Source organism: Scyliorhinus torazame, chromosome 24, assembly GCF_047496885.1.
Source record: "Scyliorhinus torazame isolate Kashiwa2021f chromosome 24, sScyTor2.1, whole genome shotgun sequence".
NCBI lineage: Eukaryota > Metazoa > Chordata > Chondrichthyes > Carcharhiniformes > Scyliorhinidae > Scyliorhinus > Scyliorhinus torazame.
Genome location: NC_092730.1, coordinates 22,731,866 through 22,756,361, shown reverse-complemented (window position 1 = coordinate 22,756,361; position 24,496 = coordinate 22,731,866). Strand labels below are relative to the sequence as shown.

At 50.0% G+C, this 24,496-nt stretch overlaps 1 protein-coding gene across 1 annotated transcript in view; it reads left to right on the top strand.

Annotated features, from left to right (window-relative positions):
* LOC140399964 (nuclear RNA export factor 1-like) overlaps positions 1–24,496 on the top strand; it is a 117,792-nt gene that overhangs the window by 61,049 nt on the left and 32,247 nt on the right. Inside the window, 8 exon segments of the mRNA XM_072489457.1 lie at positions 652–735; positions 8,915–9,019; positions 10,174–10,254; positions 12,719–12,788; positions 14,229–14,317; positions 14,608–14,715; positions 18,080–18,189; positions 21,284–21,320. Coding sequence (XP_072345558.1) covers positions 652–735; positions 8,915–9,019; positions 10,174–10,254; positions 12,719–12,788; positions 14,229–14,317; positions 14,608–14,715; positions 18,080–18,189; positions 21,284–21,320 — 684 coding nt within the window.

Genomic DNA, 24,496 nt, shown 5'->3' with positions numbered 1-24,496 from the left:
TAAGGTGAATTGACCACGCTAAATTGTCCATTAATTGGGAAAAATGAATTGGGTACTCTAAATTTATAAAACAAAACATGGGTGGTAACTTCTCAATCTCATTCAAATCAAGATCATCGGTTTCTGACACTGGACCCGGTGTTTAAGGCTTTTTTTGGATTTTGGGTCGCAAGATCAGGGTTCCGATACCTGTGGTTCATAGAATCGTAGAATTTACAGTGCAGAAGGAGGGCATTCGGCCCATCGAGACTGCACCGGCCCTTGGAAAGAGCACCCTACCCAAGCCCACACCTCCACCCTATCGCATTAACCCCACCTAACCTTTTTGGACACTATGGGGCAATTTATCACGGCCAATCCATCTAACCTGCACATCTTTGGACTGTGGGAGGAAACCGGAGCACCCGGAGGAAACCCACGCAGACACTGGGAGAACGTGCAAACTCCACACAGTGACCCAAGCCGGGAATCAAACCCGGGTCCCTGGCGCTGTGAGGCAGCGGCGCTAACCACTGTGCCGCTAGCTGATGTCTTGCACCTTACAAGTGCATATTTGGGAGCAAACGCTGATAAAGTAAGCTTTTGAAATTTAAAAAAATGAAATGTTGGATGTGACTAATGGCCAAGTATTTTTTTTCGTTCTCCCACCAGATTCCCTTTGGAAAGAAATACGAGAAGTCCTGGCTTTTGTCAAACTTGCATAATATGTGCAGCGTTCCCTTTACTCCTGTTCAGGTAGGGCTGGCAGCATCTGTAATTGTGTGGGACTGGCTGGCATCTCACGAAAATAGTGCCAGCAGAATTATATTTTTCTCAGATTCAATTCGCCACGTTTAAAAGGCGGACGTTTTTTAAAAAACGGGAGGGATGTGGCTTCTGCTTCGCAATTGTTGTTCAGTGATTGTTGTCAGAACGTAGATTGAATGGCCCTGATTCCGAAGGCGGGTGTGTAGACTGGTGGAATCCTCCTAGCAACAGAGAAAGGACGGAAGACATGTTGTCCTGGGTTTGATGTAGTGCGAGCGGTGCGGCATGGACCGCTTGCCAGGCGAATAATTTGTGTTAACACTTGTCACTGCTGGAGTGCGTGAGAGCGAATCAGCTGAATTTTGGCTCGATCCACATCTCACCCCTATGCTGACATAAGTAGAAGGATTAAACAGCGCCACACAATGCAGTAACCCTCTGGGGGAAACCTAATTGGATAGCAGCAAATTGAATGACTTAAAAATAGCTACGAGCTCTACCTTCTTTCCGACATTGATAGTATCAACAATGGGGATGGTGGGGGGTGGGTTTGGCGAGCAGGGACACAGAACTTGAGTTCCTCCTGAAGATATTCTCGAGCAGACGAACCACCTATTCCCTGAAGTCAAGAAGAACGAGCGGTGCTCTCGTTGGAACATATAAAATTTATCAGGGGACACGATAGGTTTTAAGGATCGGTGCTGGGAACTGTTCTTCTTTTAGGAGAGAATCTAGAATCCGGTTTTGGGGTGGTGGGTGGTCACAATCTCTGGATAAGGGTTCGGCCGTTTGTACTGAGATGAGGAGAAATTTCTTCACTCGAGGATTGTTCATCTTTGCAGTTTTGGTTTAATGGCGGAGCAGACTTGAGGGACTGAATAACCTACTCCAGCTCCTGTTTCTTTTTTAAAAAAAAGTACCCAATTCCTTTACCCCACCAATTAAGGAGCAATTTAGCGTGACCGGGATCGAACCCGTGTCCTTAGTGCCGTGAGGCAGCAGTGCTAACCACTGCGCCGCGGTGCTGCTCCCAGTCCCCACCCCAGCTCCTATTTCTTGCGTTCCTGTAAAGGGGTAGGGGTGAAGGCTGGAAATAAGACTAGCTAAGCGTTGATGAGCTAGTACCAACATGTGGTCTGAGTGGCCTTGTTTCGCGATTTCTATAAGGTTGTACGTCTGTATATCAGCATTGTGGGCAGGAGGGCACGGGGATACTAACTGAACACTCGGCAAAAATATTTGCTTTGGGGCGTTGAATGCTTTAATCTAATATGGTGATGCAAGACCAAACTGCTTTTGCAACATGGTTGGTGTGTCTTTTGGTTTACTTAACCTGTGTCTCCAGAGCTGCTGGCTATTTTTTAAATGTCTTATTTGCAGCTCCCAATATTTTCCTGTCGGATCGCATTAATGCGGGGATAAAAGGCAAATCATTATTGATGGAGTGTGGGCATCGCTGGCCTGTTGTTGCCCTTGAGGGAGCATTTGAGACCCAACCACATTGCTGCGTGTGGGCCTGGAGTCACATGTAGGCCAGACCAGGCAGATTTCCTACCCCTGAAGGACATTGGTGAACCAGATGGGTTTTTTTTTTAAACGACAGTGGTTTCATTGTCATCATTAGACTTTGCATCCCAGATTTTTATTTTCTTTTGTTACTGAATTCAAATTCCATCACCTGCCATAGTGGGTTCTGAACCCAGGCCCCCCCCCCCCAGAGCGTTAGGCAGCGATAACGCCGCTATGCCACCACAACCCCAATGCTGAGTTTCAAATGAGGAACCCGAGGAGCAGCGCTCCGAAAGCTAGTGATTCGAAACGAACCTGTTGGACTTTAACCTGGTGTTGTAAGACTTCTTACTCAGTTTCAAATGATTCTTTCCAAGGAATACCCCACTGTGCTCTAAATGAGCCGGTTTGGGTGGTATAACCGCGCTGTAGCTGGAGATATTGGTTCTGGTACTGGGAAACAGGGTGGTTACGACCATTGATTCTAATATCGCCGCGATGGTGAGTTATTCTGAATGTTCTCCGAGAAGCTACTTTTCTCACCATAAGAAGGTAGAGTGGTCTTTCCAAGAGCCGGTGCAGACTCGATGGGCCAAATGGCCTCCTTCTGCACTGTAAATTCTATGTAATAGTTGAAAATATTGCCTCAACCTAACTTAAAAGTCAGCGTTTGTTTCGAAGACGACTGACCAAATTCAAGTTTCTTTTTTTAATAAAAAAAAGCCAACAAGTGTTAATTCCGAATTAGGTCCAATTATTTTTGTTTTTTAATCAATTTAGAGTACCCAATTCATCTCCAATTAAGGGGCAATTTAGCGTGGCCAATCCACCTAGCCTGCACATCTTTGGGTGGTGGGGGCGAAACCCACGCAGACACGGGGGAGAATGTGCAAACTCCACACGGACAGTGACCCAGAGCCGGGATCGAACCTGGGACCTCGGCGCCGTGAGGCTGCAGTGCTAACCGCTGCTCCACCGTGCTGCCCCATTAGGTCCAATTTGAAGTTTTTATTTCGGTAAATTCGATTTGTAAATTCAGTATCTGTATTTCATTTATTCGATATGCAAATTGTGCATCTTACCCGGCAAACGTGGCCATTTGCCAAGGAATTTGGTTGGGAATTTCCAACTTTCTGCCTCACAGCTTCTCTGTAGGTTTTTTTCCTTAAGGCTCTTCAAACGTGACTGCTAAACCCTGACCTGATACTTCCACCAAAAATACTATCAACACTTTGTTTCTGGGCTGTCAGGATCAAGAATGATACCCTGACTTCAGGAGTCAAGTTCCGCGGGGAGGGCCGGCACGCGGCGCAGTGGTTAGCACTGGGACTGCGGCGCCGAGGGCCCGGCTTCGAATCCTGGCCCTGGGTCACTGTCCGTGCGGAGATTCCACATTCTCCCCCGTGTCTGCGTGGGTTTCACCCCCCACAACACAAAGATGTGCAGGGTAGGTGGATTGGCCGCGCTAAATTGCCCCTTCATTGGAAAAAAAATAATTGGGTACTCTAAATTTATAAAAGGAAAGAAAAAGTTATGAGGAAGGATGACTGAAACTAGACCTGTTTTTCGCGCGAATGTAGAAGGTTACAGGGTGGTCTGATCGAAATCTTCAAGATATTAACGGGAACGGCAGGGAAGATAAATATAAACTATTTCCACTGGTTGGAGATTCTACAACTAGAGCACATAGCCGGAAAATGAGGGCCAGACCGTTCAGGAGAGATGTTCAGAAGAGCTTCTTCACTTGAAGGGTGGGAGAGGTTTGGAATTCTCTCCCAGAGACAGCAGTTAATAGAACATAGAACTGTACAGCACAGTACAGGCCCTTCGGCCCACTATGTTGTGCCCAACTAGTCTGAAACTAAGATCAAATCAACCTACTCCCAATCATTCCAGTGCACTCCATGTGCCTATCCAATAACCACTTGAAAGCTCCTAAAGTGTCCGACTCCACTACCATAGCTGGGAGTGCGTTCCACGCCCCAACCACTCTCTGAGTAAAGAACCTACCTCTGACATCCCTCCATATCTTCCACCATGAACCTCATAGTTATGCCCCCTTGTAACAGCTACATCCACCCGAGGACAAAGTCGCTGAACGTCCACTCTATCTATCCCTCTCATCATCTTATACACCTCTATTAAGTCACCTCTGATCCTCCTTCACTCCAATGAGAAAAGCCCTAGCTCCCTCAACCTTAAACGAGATGTGTTAATTTAAAATCTGCGATGGATAGGGTTTTGCAAAGCTAAGGTGTTGAGGGATATGGGGCAAAGGCAGGTATATGGAGTTCGGTCACAGATCAACCATGATCTCATTGAATGGCAGAGCAGGCTCGAGGGGCTGAATGGCCTTCTCCTGATCCTTGTATGTATGCCTGTTCCTCTGTTTTTGCAGATAAAAGCTCTCCATTGTTACGTTTTGCCCCCCCGTAAAGTAAACCCTATCTGAAAATAAGAAGTGAATAAATGAATTTTAATTGGCCATGTCGTTTGGGAACGATTGCTCCAAATCCTGACTGACTGCTTGTGTGAGCCCTGACAACGGTCGGGGTGTAATGGTTGTCCATGTACTGCTGGACCCGGCTCCGTAGAAATGGTCGCTTTACTCAGTTTGAAAACCGGTGCCCTTATATTGGCAGATTGGTTGCTTGTTTGGGGGGGGGGGGGATCTTTTCAGCTGGGTGATGCCATATTAAGATCTTGTCTTGTAATCACCCGGATGTTGCCTGTGATGGAGCATCTGAGCTATGAAGAGAGGTTGGACAGGCTTGGGTTGTTTGCCTTAGAGCAGAGACATTCCCCCCGTGTCATAGAACATAACAGCGCAGTACAGGCCCTTCGGCCCTCGATGTTGTGCCGACCTGGGAAACCACTCTAAAGCCCATCTACACTATTCCCTTATCGTCCATATGTCTATCCAATGACCATTTGAATGCCCTTAGTGTTGGCGAGTCCACTACTGTTGCAGGCAGGGCATTCCACGCCCTTACTACTCTGAGTAAAGAACCTACCTCTGGCATCTGTCTTATATCTATCTCCCCTCAATTTAAAGCTATGTCCCCTCGTGCTAGACATCACCATCCGAGGAAAAAGGCTCTCACTGTCCACCCTATCCAATCCTCTGATCATCTTGTATGCCTCAATTAAGTCACCTCTTAACCTTCTTCTCTCTAACGAAAACAGCCTCAAGTCCTCAGCCTTTCCTCATAAGATCTTCCCTCCATACCAGGCAACATTCTGGTAAATCTCCTCTGCACCCTTTCCAATGCTTCCACATCCTTCCTATAATGCGGCAACCAGAATTGCACGCAATACTCCAAATGCGGCCGCACCAGAGTTTTGTACAGCTGCAACATGACCACATGGCTCCGAAACTCAATCCCTCTACCAATAAAAGCTAACACACCGTATGCCTTCTTAACAACCCTCTCAACCTGGGTGGCAACTTTCAGGGATCTATGTACATGGACACCGAGATCTCTCTGCTCATCTACACTGCCAAGAATCTTACCATTAGCCCAGTACTCTGTCTTCCTTATATTCCTTCCAAAATGAATCACCTCACACTTTTCTGCATTAAACTCCATTTGCTACCTCTCAGCCCAGCGCTGCAGCTTATCCATGTCCCTCTGTAACTTGTAACATCCTTCCGCACTGTCCACAACTCCACCGACTTTAGTGTCATCTGCAAATTTACTCACCCATCCTTCTACGCCCTCCTCCAGGTCATTTATAAAAATGACAAACAGCAGTGGCCCCAAAACCGAACCTTGTGGGACACCACTAGTAACTGGGCTCCAGTCTGAACATTTCCCATCAACCACCACCATTTGTCTTCTTACAGCTAGCCAATTTCTGATCCAAACTGCTAAATCACCCTGAATCCCATGCCTCCGTATTTTCTGCAGTAGCCTACCGTGGGGAACCTTATCAAACGCTTTACTGAAATCCGTATACACCACATCAACTGCTTTACCTTCATCCACCTGTTTGGTCACCTTCCCAAAGAACTCAATAAGGTTTGTGAGGCACGACCTACCCTTCACATAACCCTGTTGACTATAATCAAATTATTCCTTTCCAGATGATTATACATCCTATCTCTTCTAAACCTTTCCAAGATTTTGCCCACAACAGAAGTAAGGCTCACTGGTCTATAGTTACCTGGGTTTTCTCTACTCCCCTTCTTGAACAAGGGGACAACATTTGCTATCCTCCAGTCTTCTGGCACTATTCCTGTAGACAAAGATGACTTAAAGATCAAAGCCAAAGGCTCAGCAATCTCCTCCCTAGCTTCCCATAGAATCCTGGGATAAATCCCATCTGGTCCAGGGGACTTATCTATTTTCACACTTTCCAGAATAGCTAACACCACCTCCTTATGAACCTCAAGCCCTTCTAGTCTAGTAGCCTGAATCTCAGTATTCTCCTCGACAACATTGTCTTTTTCCTGTGTGAATACTGACAAAAAATATTCATTTAGCACCTCTCCTATCTCCTCGGACTCCACGCACAACTTCCCACTCTTACCCTACTCTTACCCTAGTCATTCTTTTATTCCTGACATATCTACAGAAAGCTTTAGGGTTATCCTTGATCCTACCTGCCAAAGACTGCTCATGTCCCCTCCTGGCTCTTCTTAGCTCTCTCTTTAGGTCCTTCCTAGCTAACTTGTAACTCTCGAGCGCCCTAACTGAACCTTCATGTCTCATCTTTACATAAGCCTCCTTCTTCCTCTTGACAAGTGTTTCGACTGCTTTAGTAAACCATGGTTCCCTTGCTCGACCACTTCCTCCCTGCCTGACAGGTACATACTTATCAAGGACACGCAGTAGCTGTTCCTTGAACAAGCTCCACATTTCCATTGTGCCCATGCCCTGCAGTTTTCCTCTCCATCCGATGCATCCTGTGTCTTGCCTCATCGCATCATAATTGCCTTTTCCCCCAGATATAACTCTTGCCCTGCAGTATATACCTATCCCTTTCCATCACTAAAGTAAATGTAATCGAATTGTGGTCACTATCACCAAAGTGCTCACCTACCTCCAAATCTAACACCTGTCCTGGTTCATTACCCAGTACCAAATCCAATATGGCCTCGACTCTCATTGGCCTATCTACATACTGTGTCAGGAACCCCCCCCCCCCCCCCCCGCAACGCGTGGATAGCACGGTAGCATTGTGAATAGCACAATTGCTTCACAGCTCCAGGGTCCCAGGTTCGATTCCGTGTCTGCATGGGTTTCCTCCGGGTGCTCCAGTTTCCTCCCACAGTCCAAAGATGTGCAGGTTAGGTGGATTGGCCATGATAAATTGCCCTTAGTGTCCAAAATTGCCCTTAGTGTTGGCTGGAGTTACTGGGTTATGGGGATAGGGTGGAGGAGTTGACCTTGGGTAGGGTGCTCTTTCCAAGAGCCGAAGCAGACTCGATGGGCCGAGTGGCCTCCTTCTGCACTGTAAATTCTATGAAACCCAAAGATGTGCAGGGTAGGCGGATTGGCCACGCTAAATTGCCCCTTAATTGGGAAAAAAAAATGTAATGGGTACTCTACTCTGCCTTAGTGCAAAGAAGGCTCGGGGGAGACCTGATTGTATTGTGAGGGGTGTGGACAGGATGAATAGGAAGCAGCTGTTCCCCTTAGTTGAAGGGTCAGTAATGAGGGGGCATGATTTAAAGTGAGGGGCAGGAGGTTTAATGGGGATTTGAGGAAAAGTTTGTTCGCTGAGCGTGGTGGGAGTGTGGATTGCACTGCCTGAGAGGTTAGTCGAGGCGGGAAACATCAACCTTTAAAACGTACGTGAATGAACACTTGAAATGTCACACCATTCAAGACTATGGGCCAAGTGCTGGAAAGTGGAGGAGTGTAGATTTAGTGTAGTTTTGTCGGTGCAGAGCTGATTGGCTGAAGCGCCTTTTTGCTGTACGACTATATATTACATAAAGACGGTAGTCCCTTTAGCCACCAGTTGCAGATGCGAGCCAAATGTTGACATAACTGATTAAAATGCTTTAAACAACGAGGCAGCAGCCAAAGGGAATAACTTGCGGCCTTTAATATCCAGCCTGTGCTCACTTTACAGCAGCTGTCACAAGACGGCAATCTATCTGAATTTCCCATCTGTTGCCACAAACTGCCTGAGCACCTTGTTCTCTTCTGTATGGCTCCGAATCATGCCAAGTGTTGCACTGATACATTCGGGGAGGGATTGGAGTGTGACTGAATTGAATGGAGGGCGGCACGGTGGCACATTCTGCCTCGCGGCTCCGTGGGCCCAGGTTCGATCCTGGCCCCGGGTCACTGCCCGTGTGGAGTTCGCACATTCTCCCCATGTCTGCGTGGGTCTCGCCTCCACAACCCAAAGATGTGCAGGGTAGGTGGATTGGCCACGCTAAGCTGCCCCTTAATTGGGGAAAAGAAAGAATTTGGCACCTTAAATTTAGATCAAAATAAATACAAACTTGAAAAGAGAAATTTGCAGGGCTGTGGGGTAAGAGGTGCGGAGGAAGAGCAGGAACCAGCACAAGGAGCCAAATAGCCTCATTCGGTGCTGTATGTTGATGAATCATTTACTTTTTATTTCCTCCACTTGAGGAACAGAGCCATGTTTGCATTTGATCACTAGCGGATGGTAATGGAATCTTTTCTTTCCACAGTTCCATTATGACTGCAATAGGGCCGTGTTCTATGTCGAAGATTCTCGGACTGCATATGCTTTAAAGCAGATAACAAGAAGAATTGTTGACAAAGATTTGTACCGGGTATTTGGCTTTATTTATTTCTGGCAGTAATAGTCTCAGGATAAGGGGGGGGATCGTTTCGGACAAAGATGAGGAGAAATTTCTTCACTAACGAAAGGAGTCGGGCATTTCGAGACTGAGATGAGAAATTTCACTCGGGGAAGGATTCGGCCATTTTGGGACCGAGATGAGAAGAAATTTCTTCACTCGGGGAAGGAGTCGGCCATTTTGGGGACTGAGATGAGGAGAAATTGCTTCATTCCGGGAAGGAGTTGGCCATTTTGGGTCTGAGATGAGAAATTTCTTCACTCGGGGAAGGAGTCGGCCATTTTGGGGACTGAGATGAGAAGAAATTTCTTCGCTCGGGGAAGGAGTCGGCCATTTTGGGGACTGAGATGAGGAAACAACTCTTCATTCAGGGAAGGAGTCCGCTATTTTGGGTCTGAGATGAGGAGAAGTTTCTTCACTCAGGGAAGGAGTCGGACGTTTTGGGACCGAGATGAGGAGAAATTTCTTCACTCGGGGAAGGAGTCGGCCATTTTGGGTCTGAGATGAGGAATTTCTTAACTCGGGGAAGGAGTCGGCCATTTTGAAACTGAGATGAGTAATTTCCTCACTCAAAGGGCTTGCAAATCTTTGGAATTCTCTCCCTCAAATACATGAATAGGATGGGAAATGAGGGGCAGGGGACCCCAAAAGTGTAGAAGATTTTAGGTAAACGGGCAGCATGGTCGGCGCAGGCTTGGAGGGCCAAAGGGCCTGTTCCTGTGCAGTAATTTTCTTTGTTCAGAGAATTGTGGGTTGAAGATCGTTTAAGGCTGCGGGATAGACAAGATTTTGGACCTCTTGGGGGCGACTACGGGATATGAGGAGTGTGCGGGGAAAATGGAGTTAAGCCCATGATCAGCTACAATCATATTGAATGGTAGAGCAGGCTCGACGGGCCGAATGGTCTGCAACCTGCTCCTATTTCATGTGTTGCTGAAGACATTTGCAGCTCCTTGCCTGCTGGCACTCTGGAGACTGAAACTGGGTCTTCCCTGTCAGTCTCAGCGTTGCGGCAAGTAATTTGTTTTTTATCCTGTATTTTTCATTTACTTTGCCAATGCAAGCCTGCATTGCCCTCCAAACCCTTAAAATTGATTGATGTGAAGAAATATTTTCTCTTCCCGCAGGTGGCAATCACAATAAACTCCTCACTGCCGCCCTCTTCCGTTTCAACTGAGCTCAAATTGGAGGAGATTGAGCATGTAAAGGTATGGGCACGCTGAGGGACCCGTACGTTATTTGCAGTGCTTCGCCAGGTGACATTATCAACAAACAGGGAGATATGTAATTGGCATGTTAAAGAGGTTAGGCTAAACCGTGAGTGATCACCGTGGTGCTAGGCCTCCCCGGCGAATCCTGGGCTCTGCACTTCAGGAAGGGTCTCGAGGCCCTTGGAGAAGGGTGCAGTGGGGAGTTGCTGGAATGGTACTGGGTGTGTGGAAGTTGCGTTCCAGGGAGAGTGTGGAGGCTGGGGTTGCTCGCCTTTGAGCAGCGAAGTTCAAGGGGGAGGGAGAGATTAAATCGAGGAGTTTTGATGACTAGATGGAAACTTTCCATTCACAGGAGGATAGGTAACCAGAGAATCAGAATTTCCAGTGGAGGAGGAGGCCATTCGGCCCATCGAGTCTGCACCGGCCCCTGGAAAGAGCACCCTACTTAAGCCCTCGCCTCCGCCGTAACCCCGTAACCCCACTAAGGGGCAATTTTTAGCATGGCCAATCCACCTAACCTGCACATTTTTGGACTGTGGGTGGAAACGCACCCGGAGGAAACCCACACACACACACACGGGGAGAACGTGCAAACTCCACAAAGTCACCGGGGTCCCTGGCGCTGTGAAGCAGCAGTGCTAACCACTGCCACTATGCCGCCCTAGGAGACACGTTTAAAGATAATTTGCAACAAAAAAAAAGAATTGGCGATGATCTAATTGCCGAATTGGGGAGCTGATTGTCTCGCTCTAATTTCTATGAAATTGAATGATGTCATTGCAAGGTGGAATTCCCTTGGGCCTCTGTTTAAAAATACATTGCAGCGCTTGCCAGAAACTGGCCAAGTTCATGCTGATGAATGCAAATTTACAAAACAACCCAGCAACCTTTTGAACTTTTATTTTAACTGCAGCTGTAACGGGCAATGAGGTAATGGATGCAGTCGTAACAGGGGCGCAGGTCTGATAACTGAGACCAGGAGGAGTCGTGAGCTTCTGAGATAGCAGAAAGTATCATAGAATAGAATTTACAGCGCAGAAGGAGGCCATTCAGCCCATCGAGTCTGCACCGGCTCTTGGAAAGAGCACCCCACCAAAGCCCACGCCTCCACCCTTCTCCCCGCAACCCCACCTAGTCTAAGGGTAATTTATCACGGCCAATCCACCTAAACCTGCACATCTTTGGACTGTGGGGGGGAAACCGGAGCACCCGAAGGAATCCCACGCCCACACACTGGAGAACGTGCAGACTCCGCACAGACAGTGACCCAAGCCGGGACTCGAACCTGGGACCCTGGAGCTGTGAAGCAACTGTGCTAACCACTGTGCTACTGTGCCGCTCAGTAACGAAGGATTGCTGAAAAAGTTGCTCGTACAACATCTTTAGCGAAAGTCGAAGCACTCCATAACCAGTGCGTTATTTGCCAAGTTTTATGGACATTCGCAGCAGCTAATTTGTGTGTAAACAACAGCAGTGGAGGTTGATTACTAAGGGGGAGGGTGGGGGGGGCATGACAAATCTGTATTTGGTTGAGGGAAACATATCGGCAGGACACCGCCCGGCCTTACCTCTCATTATGGCAGAGCATGTGCCAGTATCTTTTAGAAGAAAGATGGGGCTTAGCGTCTCATCCAGAAGACACCGCCTCTTCCGATGCCCAAAGTGCCGTAACTTGCGCAGCCTCGGACCAGGTGCTGGAACATGGGATTGAAATAAGCGGCTAGTTGCTTTTCTCCCTATTTTGGCCAGCGCAGAACATAGAACATTCCAGCGCAGTACAGGCCCTTCGGCCCTCGATGTTGCGCCGACCTGTGAAACCACTCTAAAGCCCATCTACACTATAGAACATTACAGCGCAGTACACGTGATGGGCTGGACGGTGGCGCAGCGGTTAGCACTGCTGCCTCACGCCGCCGAGGACCCGGGTTCGCTCCCGGCCCCCGGGTCACTGTCCGTGTGGGGTTTGCACATTATCCCCGTGTCTGTGTGGGTTTCACCCCCACAACCCAAAAAAGATGTGCCGGTTAGGTGGATTGGCCACGCTAAATTGCCCCTTAATTGGGGGGGGGGGGGGGAAATAACAGTTGGGTACTCTAAATTTAATGAGCTGATTGACCTCTTCATGCCCCACAAACTTTCTGTGGTTCTAATCCTGCATTAGAGTGTCACTTTAGATTATAGATTCAGTCCCGACTGTGTCACAGGGACCTATTACGACCTGATTCAGCAGCAGGAGCGGTGTCGCTCCGTCGAGAATGATAACCTCTGGAGGAATCAAGAACTGTTGATTTGCTTTCCGACTCAGTCAGAGCTGGAAAGCGACACAGCAGTGCAGTGCTAATGTGCAGAGGCCTCCTGGTGTTACTTCGGAAAAATTCAGAGCCAGGACAAAGCTATCACTTGACAGGATGTCTATGACAGTTCTTTCATTTCACTAAATCTATCCCTCTCTATTTTCCAGCAATGTATGAGTAAGCGTTATGACGGATCACAGCATGCCCTTGACTTAAACAGCATACGCAGTGACCCAGGTATGGCTTTGTGTTTTGTTCTGCTTAACCTGTTTGGTTTCACATTTGGTGACTTCACGTTTATCTTGGATAATTAGGAAAAAAGTACTTAAATTACTGTTGAAAGCCAAGCAGTCTCCTTCCCCTGCCTCTCGCCATCCGCTCTCCACCCAGTCCTGACATTTTCTGGGCTACAGTTGCTTCTTACATGAGGCTAGGTACCTGGGGAAGGGTTACTTTAACCCCCTTAAAAATAAGGTGGGATGTTAACATTTAAAAAAATCTTAAAACCTGACTCCAACTTGATTTTTAAAAACATTTACAGTACCGATGATTTTTTTTCCCAATTAATGGGCAATTTAGCGTGGCCATTCCACCTAACCTGCACATGTTTGGGTTGTGGGGGTGAGACCCACGCAGACATGGGGAGAATGTGCAAACGCCACACGGACACGGGGAGAATGTGCAAACTGCACACGGACACGGGGAGAATGTGCAAACTCCACGCGGACACGGGGAGAATGTGCAAACTCCACACAGACACGGGGAGAATGTGCAAACGCCACACGGACACGGGGAGAATGTGCAAACTGCACACTGACACGGGGAGAATGTGCAAACTCCACACAGACACGGGAGAATGTGCAAACTCCACGCGGTCACGGGGAGAATGTGCAAACTCCACACGGACACTGGAGAATGTGCAAACTCCACACAGACACGGGGAGAATGTGCAAACTCCACACACAAATGGGGAGAATGTGCAATCTCCACACGGACACGGGGAGAATGTGCAAACTCCACACAGACACGGGGAGAATGTGCAAACTCCACACAGACACGGGGGAAATGTGCAAACTCCACACGGACAGTGACCCACGGCCAGGATCGAACCCGGGACCTCAGCTCTGTCAGCAGCAGTGCTAACAATGCCCCACCGTGTGGCCCCGAGCTTGCCCAGTTTAATGGTCGGCGACCAACCAACTTTCCCAGGTGACTATTTGATCATTGGGGCTTTGTGCTTCATACTTAACCTATATCCCAGGTCTATCTCTGTCCGGCTGGCTTTTCTCGGCCTTGGGGAACCCAACAGCGAAAGGGAATCCAGGACCATTTCTTGGAAAAGGTTAAGTGTCTTGACAGCACTGCTTGTGGGCCAAGAGAAGACAGGGGTGCTTCCTCCCAGCCCACCAAGCTTGCCTGTCTCCCTGCCTGCCATCAGACCCGCCTTGCGCCCAGCACCCAGAGGAAACTACGGGCCACTTGTTGAACCACTGTGGAGACTGAGATGGGTTAACACAACACTGACCAGAAAATTGGGTCGCACAGTGTGCCGTGCGGTGCAGTGGCCGAGTGCTCCCTGTTAAACCCGGGGCTCGATTTGCTATATCGCACACTGACCATAGATTAGTAACAATTATTGCTGCTGATTCTTAGCAACTCTTCTGTTTGGTTGTTCAGACCTGGCCTCCCAGAATATCGAAGTGGTGTTAAACAGAAGGAATTCCATGAACACAGTCGTCAAAATAATAGAAGAAAACATTCCAGAGGTATGTAGGGTGCGGAAGGTGTGTACACTGAGAGGGGGGGATGCTTCATATTTTCTAATGTCCAGGTTCTGCCATTTGCAGAAGCTCTTTTGCAGATTTGTGTACCTTGGAAGCATAGCAGCAATTTGTACCTCTTTAACAAGGAGGCCAGGCACCCCTGCGGTGTCTTTTCCAGAACCAACAGGTCACTGCAGGTCAGGCGCCGAGGCCTGTCAGCCCTCTTCTGTACGCGCTTCGCTGTCTCTCGGGCGTTTGTTAACTGGCGATATAACTCGCGTTGTGTTTTCCAGTTGCTCTCTCTCAACCTGGGCAATAACCGGCTGTACAGGCTGGATGACCTGACGGACCTCGTCACCAAAGCTCCCAGTTTAAAAATTTTGAATCTTTCCAGAAATGAGGTGAGTGCCTGTTTGCTGTCATGGCGATGATCTGAGTCAAATATCTTGTCCTGGGTTTTCTGCCTAATGTCACCTTTAGTTCGCACCAGAAAACAATGTCAAATAGCACCGCATCACTGTCATACTGCTAAATAAACTTAAATGTAAACGGTGGCTTGATGACTCATTTGCCTCCCATGTGTCGGGTGAGCCTGTTTGCCGTTGGTGCCTATTTCGCAGAGTCTGTTTGATTCGGGCACCCTTTAGGCTCAAGGGGCCTCGCGCGCGTTTTTGCTCCACATCCTCGAGAAGGACAACGGCGCAACAGGGATGCCGAGGCAGAGGGAGGGAGATGGTGTCATTGACCGTGCTTTGAGACAATCCGCACAAATCTGTTTGAATCGAGAGCTGGGATTGGTCGAGCGGCCTGCCCGACCTTAAAGCTATGCTCAGACGGGTCGGCCGCGATGTCGATCAAATTGAACCTTTTCCCACAGAGAAAACCGATTTCAACCTCGACCAGAGTCCTCCCAAGTTACTAGCCGCTCTTTCGGGAGACAAAGATTCGCTAAATTTTGTGCGAATCAGACACACTGGCATCCAGTGGTACGTCTCAAACGTCTAAAGCTCACATTTCAGAGTCCATAATGGCTGAGGAAAAATGTCATGAATGTGGCACACATCTATCCAGCAGCGAACGATTCTTTAGGGCAAAACTGTACTGCTTGTCAGCGGTGAAAATATTAACCTTTCCTTGTGGGCCTTGAACTGAAAGCTGACTTGAGCTTGTCGAGTCTGTCTGCCAGTTTGCCCGGCAAAAGCTTGGCAACTACATGTGGAAGCATTGGAAAGGGTGCAGAGGAGATTTACCAGAATGGTGCCTGGTATGGAGGGAAGATCTTATGAGGAAAGGCTGAGGGACTTGAGGCTGTTTTCGTTAGAGAGAAGAAGGTTAAGAGGTGACTTAATTGAGGCATACAAGATGATCAGAGGATTGGATAGGGTGGACAGTGAGAGCCTTTTTCCTCGGATGGTGATATCTAGCACGAGGGGACATAGCTTTAAATTGAGGGGAGATAGATATAGGACAGATGTCAGAGGTAGGTTCTTTACTCCGAGTGTAGTAAGGGCGTGGAATGCCCTGCCTGCAACAGTAGTGGACTCGCCAACACTAAGGACATTCAAATGGTCATTGGATAGACATATGGACAATAAGGGAATAGTGTAGATGGGCTTTAGAGTGGTTTCACAGGTCGGCGCAACATCGAGGGCCGAAGGGCCTGTACTGCGCTGTAACGTTCTGTGAATCGACAATGCCGACCTCAAATCCAAAGGAAGCCAATTTTTTCCAATTAAGGGGCGAAACCCAAGCAAACACGGGGAGAATGTGCAAACTCCACACGGGCAGTGACCCAGAGCCGGGATCGAACCTGGGACCTCGGCGCCGTGAGGCAGCAGTGCTAACCACTGCGGCGCCATGCTGCCCCGTGACTGCAGAAGTCTTAAATTCAGAATGAAACCTGGGTTAATGTTGCTCTCAGTATATCATTTTGCACACGTTGGCCTAGTCATCACCGGGGTGCGGTAAGCACTGCTGCCTTAAGACGCCGAGGACCCGTGTTCGATCCTGACCCGGGTCACTGTCTTGTGGGCTTTGCACATTCTCCCTTGTGTCTGCGTGGATCTCACCCCCCACACACACACACACACGACCCAAGATGTGCAGGGCAGGTGGATTGGCCCCTTAATTGGGGGGAAAAAAAGAACTGTGTACTCTAAATTTATTTTAATAAAAACCATTAACAAAGGTGGGCAGCACGGTGGCGCAGTGAGTAGCACTGCCGCCTCACTGCGGAGAGGTCCCAGGTTCGATCCCGGCTCTGGGTCACTGTCCGTGTGGAGTTTGCACATTCTCCCCGTGTCTGCGTGGGTTTCGCCCCCACAACCCAAAGATGTGCAGTGTTAGGTGAATTGGCCGCGCTAAATTGCCCCTTAATTGGGTACTCTAAATTTATTTTTTTAAAACATTAACAAAGTACTTTTTAAAAGCACAGGGCAGAACAAAGATGGTCATGATAATTGCAGTTACTTGTGGCAAAGTTTTAAGCTGACCGCTTGGACTTTGACAATTACCAAAATGTCAGGATAAAGACCCGGTGTTAAATGTCAGCAGTTAGAAAATCCAGGCTTTTTAAATACACCGAATACAAGTTCTTCAGTCTTAATTTGGTGGTATATCACATTATAAAGACTTGTTTTACAGTTATTGTCTAACTGCTATGGATTTGAGTACCGACTCAGCTAAGTCAGCCGTGCCAACTCTCACACTCAAGCTGGTTGATGACTGTTCAATAAGAGGAGGCACACCGAGGACATGATGCTGGAGGCGGGGGTGGGCTTGTGAGCTTCTCTGTTATCTCGGCCCCTTAGCCCCACCTCTCCCCCACACCCTGAAGTGGGTGCCCAACCCAGCTCGATGAGGCACGTGCTCGCTGCGCCTCAGGCTGAAGTGAGATATGCAGCACAGCTGCTTGCTGAAGGCCAGTGCAGGCCCGTAACCAGCCCACACTGACCGCAAAATGGCCGCTTTGTTCTCCAGTCTATGGAGTAAGCTGATCGTATCGGGTGTGTGTGGCTGGTTGTGATGACTAACAGAATAGCCTGTGAGGAGTGACCACTTGGGCTATGCAAGCTTGGATTGCCAACGCTGGAGATTTATCCCAATGTGAGTCGAAGTAACGGGTGGGGAAGGAGTATGTCGCCGTGGCAGAGAATGCTTCCAGCACGAAAGGCTAAAATCAAATGCATTCACTTCAATTTGTAGTAAAGCAGCATCAGACCTGAGCTGCAATGTTACACTCCGTCAGTCTTCTGCATCTCAGCTTAATTTGCTGCTTTCCCAATTCCTGATCCTCAAACATACACTGATTAGTTTGAAGTAGTTACCACTGCTTTTAACTGTGGCCTTTAATTTGCAGTTGTTTTAATGAGGCGGATTGCTGAATCTCCAGAGACTGATAGAAAAAGAAAGTGGAAAGTTTATCTAAATGTGCACTACAAGATATGCAGTGTTATTCCTGAGTGCTGTTGTTCAGTTATCATACACCGCATTTACTGAGCATTTGTTGATGTGTTCACGTTGCTGTGCATTGGGGAATAATAGTTGTACACCTTGAGAAAGGATTTCTGATTGAGAAACGCACATTACCTGTTCCTCCGTATAACAGATGTATTTATTCTCAGAGAATCCTCTCAAATTGGAGAAATTCCGGGCACGGAGGCATTTGAGTGCCGTGCTTAGAAGCAGAGGTAGTGTTTTCTTTTAATATAGAATTAAACCGTTGTGGTCACCTTAAGGAACAATGCAAAATAAATCTCTATTTAGCTCAAATCCGAAAGAGATCTGGACAAAATAAAAGGCTTCAAGCTGGAAGAGCTGTGGTTGGATGGGAACCCTCTTTGTGACAGCTTCCGGGATCAGGCGACATACGTCAGGTCAGTGGAAAGACCCCTTGTACTACTTTCCTCCCAGGGAGCCTCACAAATGACACGCAATGTATTTTCTTTCTTGCGCTCTCTCTCTCTCGCGCTCTCTCTCTCTCTTCACCCCCCCCCCCCCCCCCAGTATATTCCCTAGCTTCCATTTCAAATTAGTCTAATTTTCTCGCTAATTCCTTTACGTGGAGTTTCAGTAATATTGTGAGATTTCTGCACGTGTAGCATTTATTAATTTAGTTGTGGCATTGGTGTTTTGTGTGTAAATGCATGACTTTAAGTGGTTATGTACCCTGAGTGAATGTTTTTCCACAGTCGATCTGGTGTTCAAGCTGTTAAAGAACCTCTTTTCTTTTAGTGTTTTCCGTTTTTCACAACTTTTGCAAAATCCTGTAGACCTGAACCCTGCGAGTGGTGATGGATTGTGGATTAATCTCGAATAGTCCACCTTTTGGTGCTCAGAATGCGTGAGGACTGCAGTCCAAAGACATCCGCCCTGTGTGCGTTTTTTTTCCCCCCCAGTTCCAATTTGGACAGGGTAAATTGAAGTTTTTCTTTTATTAATGTTGATGACTGAGGTTGCAAAATGCAGTGTCAGATCGAAACTCGTGAAGCTGTTGCTTACCCGGAAGTCTCTCGGTAAATATCTTGCATCCCTACGAAGCCTCGAAAGAGCTCAAAAGCCAGTGGCCACACCAACTCTTCCGCAACTTTGCCTCAAAAAGAGTAGGCAGCAGTCGCCTGTCAACAAGTTTGAAGAAAAGGAGCCTCGAATCGTCGCCCGTGTCAGTCCTTGCGCCTGTGAAGTGGGTCCGTGTTTCTTTCTTCCGCCCCTCCTCCCTCTCTGTTGGCCGGTGAAGAAGGCTGGTTAGCCAGTGACGGGTAAGATCCCTCAGGAGAAGGACAACCTAAGACAGGCACAGCCGCGCATTGGCCTTCAGAATTGGGGCGTGTGGATATTTGGCAGATTCCTGGCATTCGCATCCGTGGCAGAGAATGCTTCCAGCACGAAAGGCTAAAATAAAAATAGGTTGACGAGCTCCGTCTGGCAATGCAGCTTGATGGGGAGGAAAATTTGTGCAGTTCATACATTGCATTGAACACCGTCGTCTTGACAGAGCCATGGACCAATTCCGTGTGCCTGCTTTTGGAGGCGGCTTTCAAACAAATTTGCCTTGGGGCAGTAAGAAGAGCTCGCTGAGGCGTACCACAAATAATTTGGCACAAAACATCAGTTGCTTGTATAATAAAACATTTTAATATAATTTAACATGGCGATGGCCAATGTTAAAATGGGTATTTATTTAACTAGATGTTCTTTGGACAACAGTCCTTCATTCTGCCCACAGCCTCCTTTCAGTATGTTTTCCTTGTTCTCTCACTCTGTCTCTGTTCCTGCTCTCTCACTCTTTCATTATCTTTTTCCTCATGCCGTTGCTGATTTGAGGCCTTTTCCGTGGGTCTTCCTTAAAATCTGCATTTGCCAACCAATTATTCATTTTTAATTGTTCACTCCCGATGTGCGGTAATCATTTGGGCAAAGTTGGCAACTAGTACCTCTGCGATATCACTTTGGTTTAATCCTTCTCCCCACCCAGTCCCAACTAACCAGAGTGTTGGTATCTATTTCCCCAACATTGATCCTGTTAAATGTCGCCGCTGTACAGGTGAGTGCTAGCTTGGTAAGTAAACGGCAACTGAATATGCGGGAGATTGAGGGCAGCATTGCTTTTCGTTGGCCCAATAAGGCTGTGTTTCAAACATCTTTTAAAAATAAAACTTTGCACCTAAGACTGACTACAATCGAGGCTGATGACTCCCGGGGGCACGTTTGCCGTGCCTTCGTTTAGCAAGTGAATGACTTTTAGGCCGTTTGTTGGGTTTGGCGACGAGAATGGGGTTTGTGATTAAAGGTGGAATTGCTTTGAGCTGCTGCAAATTGCCCAGCGTTTAAAATTGGTTATGCAATTGATTTATTCCTCGCAAGTTCTTTCTTTAAAGAAAAAACACACACGGAGTTACACACTACTTATCCAGAGCCCAATGAAAACGGTGGGGTTAAATGTAGCGAACCATGCTTTGCACAGTGAAATGGAAGGTAAATTCACCCAGGAATAATTTACGTCGACAGTCGCCTGGCGGATTCACGCGTTTGCATGTATTTTTGACATGGCCTAATTAGGCCAACAAAAAGCTTACTGCCGCATTGCTGCGAAAACAATTAATGCGTGATGTTTTCAGCACTTCCGATTTTTATAGATGATGCGTTGAAGCGAATCACATATGATCACGATGGGCGCCTAAGCCACGGGACCGCCTACCTAGATCCCGCTGACTCCTCCTCTGAAACATAGACCCTGAGCTCCATCACACGCTGCCGCAAAGCAGTAAAATCAGTGTTCTGACCGCGTAGCTCGTGAGAACAATCCAGACTCCAAACGCGAGTGTACACACGTCCCATAGCAGCAAAGGAGAATTGCACTGTTGCTCAAATTTATTGTAAAAAAAAAAAGCCAAGCGAGGACAAACCCTAGATGAAAGTAGAGAGTGATTTTAGGTTTTGAATCGCAAGAGACTGGCAACAATTTAAATGGCCTTTTAATTTAACTGCAATAAGCAGCTACCTCACAAAATCGGATCTCTCTTCCGTTTCCAAGGCAAAGTTTTAAAATCTTAGTTTGTTTGCCAGTTCTGTTTCCGAGTGAGTGAGCCCAGCATTATCTGGTCAGATTCAAATCGATTCAATTGACTTGAGGGGCATTCTCCATGTGCCTCGCCGCCCCTTCCCTGTTTCATATTGGGCAGAGTTGGTATGACTTGGTTGTGGAACTGGCTGGGAGGAAATCTCTCCTAGCGGCTGGGAAAGGGACCGTTACGGCCTGGGTAGGTTAGTTCAGTGGAGGTTTGATAAACATGCCGGGTTTTGCTGCAGGGTTTTGGGTGTGAGTGGCTGGTGGGGATGGAGGGGGCGATGGGTCCGGCTGCGGCGGGGGAGGGCGGACACGCTTATCGGCCAAGCGTCCGTGGAAGTTTTCTCACGCTGTTACCTTTTTGTTTCTTTCACCTCTCTCTCCCTCTTTGCAATGTTTGACAGTGCTGTCAGGGAAAAATTTCCAAAGTTACTCAGGCTGGTAAGTACATCACTCGGGGGTTACTTCAGACTTAGGCTCGGTTTACAGCGTTCCCGAGTCGGGTGGAAATCGGATTGGGGGAGGGGGGTGAGGTGTGTGCAGGTGGTTTGGGGAGGGGGAGAGGCGTGTGCTGGTGGTTTGGGGGGGCGTGTGCTGGTGGTTTGTGGGGGGGGGGGGCGTGTGCTGGTGGTTTGGGGAGGGGGAGAGGCATGTGCTGGTGGTTTGTGGGGGGGGGGGCGTGTGCTGGTGGTTTGGGGAGGGGGAGAGGCGTGTGCTGGTGGTTTGGGGAGGGGGAGAGGCGTGTGCTGGTGGTTTTGGGGGGGGCGTGTGCTGGTGGTTTGTGGGGGGGGGCGTGTGCTGGTGGTTTGTGGGGAGAGGCATGTGCTGGTGGTTTGGGGGGGGTGAGGTGTGTGCTGGTGGTTTGGGGAGGGGGAGAGACGTGTGCTGGTGGTTTGGGGAGGGGGGAGAGGCGTGTGCTGGTGGTTTGGGGAGGGGGGAGAGGCGTGTGCTGGTGGTTGGGGGGGGAGAGGCGTGTGCTGGTGGTTTTGTGGGGGGAGAGGCATGTGCTGGTGGTTTGGGGGGGAGAGGCGTGTGCTGGTGGTTTAGGGAGGGGGGAGAGGCGTGTGCTGGTGGTTTGGGGGGGGGGAGAGGCGTGTGCGAGTGATTTGTGGGGGGGTGTGTGCTGGTGGTTTGTGGGGAGAGGCGTGCGCTGGTGGTTTAGGGGGGGTGAGGTGTGTGCTGGTGGTTTGGGGAGGGGGAGAGACGTGTGCTGGTGGTTTGGGGAGGGGGGGGAGAGGCATGTGCTGGTGGTTTGGGGAGGGGGGAGAGGCGTGTGCTGGTGGTTTGGGGGGGAGAAGCGTGTTCATGGTGGTTTGGGGGGGGAGAAGCGTGTGCTGGTGGTTTGGGGGGGAGAGGCGTGTGCTGGTGGTTTAGGGAGGGGGAGAGGCGTGTGCTGGTGGTTTGGGGGGGGAGAGGCGTGTGCTGGTGGTTTAGGGAGGGGGGAGAGGCGTGTGCTGGTGGTTTGGGGAGGGAAGAGGCGTGTTCTGGTGGTTTGGGGGGGAGAGGCGTGTGCGAGTGGTTTTGTGGGGGAGGCGTGTGCTGGTGGTTTGGGGGGGGGGAGAGGCGTGTGCTGGTGGTTTTGGGGGAGGCGTGTGCGAGTGGTTTTGGGGGGGTGGAGAAGCATGTGCTGGTGGTTTGGGGGGGCGTGTGCTGGTGGTTTGGGGGGGAGAGGCGTGTGCTGGTGGTTTAGGGAGAGGGGAGAGGCGTGTGCGAGTGGTTTGGGCAGGGGGGGAGAAGCATGTGCTGGTGGTTTGGGGGGGCGTGTGCTGGTGGTTTGGGGGGGAGAGGCGTGTGCTGGTGGTTTAGGGAGGGGGGAGAGGCGTGTGCTGGTGGTTTTGGGGGGAGAGGCGTGTGCTGGTGGTTTAGGGAGGGGGAGAGGCGTGTGCTGGTGGTTTAGGGAGGGGGAGAGGCGTGTGCTGGTGGTTTGGGGAGGGGGAGAGGCGTGTGCTGGTGGTTTTGGGGGGGGCGTGTGCTGGTGGTTTGTGGGGGGGGGGGCGTGTGCTGGTGGTTTGTGGGGAGAGGCGTGTGCTGGTGGTTTGGGGGGGTGAGGTGTGTGCTGGTGGTTTGGGGAGGGGGAGAGACGTGTGCTGGTGGTTTGGGGAGGGGGGGGGAGAGGCGTGTGCTGGTGGTTTGGGGAGGGGGGAGAGGCGTGTGCTGGTGGTTGGGGGGGAGAGGCGTGTGCTGGTGGTTTTGTGGGGGGAGAGGCATGTGCTGGTGGTTTTGTGGGGGGAGAGGCATGTGCGAGTGGTTTGTGGGGGGGGTGTGTGCTGGTGGTTTGGGGGGAGAGGCGTGTGCTGGTGGTTTGGGGGGGGGTGAGGTGTGTGCTGGTGGTTTGGGGAGGGGGAGAGACGTGTGCTGGTGGTTTGGGGAGGGGGGGGAGAGGCGTGTGCTGGTGGTTTGGGTGGGAGAAGCGTGTGCTGGTGGTTTGGGGGGGGAGAAGCGTGTGCTGGTGGTTTTGGGGGGGGAGAGGCATGTGCTGGTGGTTTGGGGGGGGAGAGGCGTGTGCTGGTGGTTTAGGGAGGGGGAGAGGCGTGTGCTGGTGGTTTGGGGGGGGAGAGGCGTGTGCTGGTGGTTTAGGGAGGGGGGAGAGGCGTGTGCTGGTGGTTTTGGGGGGAGAGGCGTGTGCTCATGGTTTGGGGGGGGAGAGGCGTGTGCTGGTGGTTTGGGGGGGGGAGAGGCGTGTGCTGGTGGTTTAGGGAGGGGGAGAGGCGTGTGCTGGTGGTTTAGGGAGGGGGAGAGGCGTGTGCTGGTGGTTTGGGGGGGAGAGGCGTGTGCTGGTGGTTTGGGGGGGAGAGGCGTGTGCTGGTGGTTTGGGGGGGGAGAGGCGTGTGCGAGTGGTTTGGGCAGGGGGGAGAAGCATGTGCTGGTGGTTTGGGGGGGCGTGTGCTGGTGGTTTGGGGAAGGAGAGGCGTGTGCTGGTGGTTTAGGGAGGGGGAGAGGCGTGTGCTGGTGGTTTGGGGGGGAGAGGCGTGTGCTGGTGGTTTAGGGAGGGGAGAGGCGTGTGCTGGTGGTTTGGGGGGGGAGAGGCGTGTGCTGGTGGTTTAGGGAGGGGAGAGGCGTGTGCTGGTGGTTTGGGGGGGGAGAGGCGTGTGGGGGTGGGGGGGGGCGGTAGCTGGTGGTTTGGTGGTGGGGGTAGCTGGTGGTTTGGTGGTGGGGGGGGAGTAGCTGGTGGTTTGGTGGGGGCGGTAGCTGGTGGTTTGGTGGGGGCGGTAGCTGGTGGTGGGGGTAGCTGGTGGTTTGGTGGGGGCGGGGGGGGGCGGTAGCTGGTGGTTTGGTCGGGGCGGTAGCTGGTGGTTTGGTGGTGGGGGTAGCTGGTGGTTTGGTGGTGGGGGGGGGGAGTAGCTGGTGGTTTGGGGGGGGCGGTAGCTGGTGGTTTGGTCGGGGCGGTAGCTGGTGGTTTGGTGCGGGTGGTTTGGTGCGGGTGATGGTGGGGGGAGGGTAGATGACGGGTAGCTGGTAAGTCACTCGTTGAAGGATTTTGCTGTAAAGTAATGGGCTGAGCTTTTAATCCGGATATTTTTATACTTGAGCCGCACCATTGATTCCAATTTAGAAATGTTGGACTGTAATTAAACTTTAAATTCGCTGATCATAGGTTGCGTAGAAACCACTTTGAG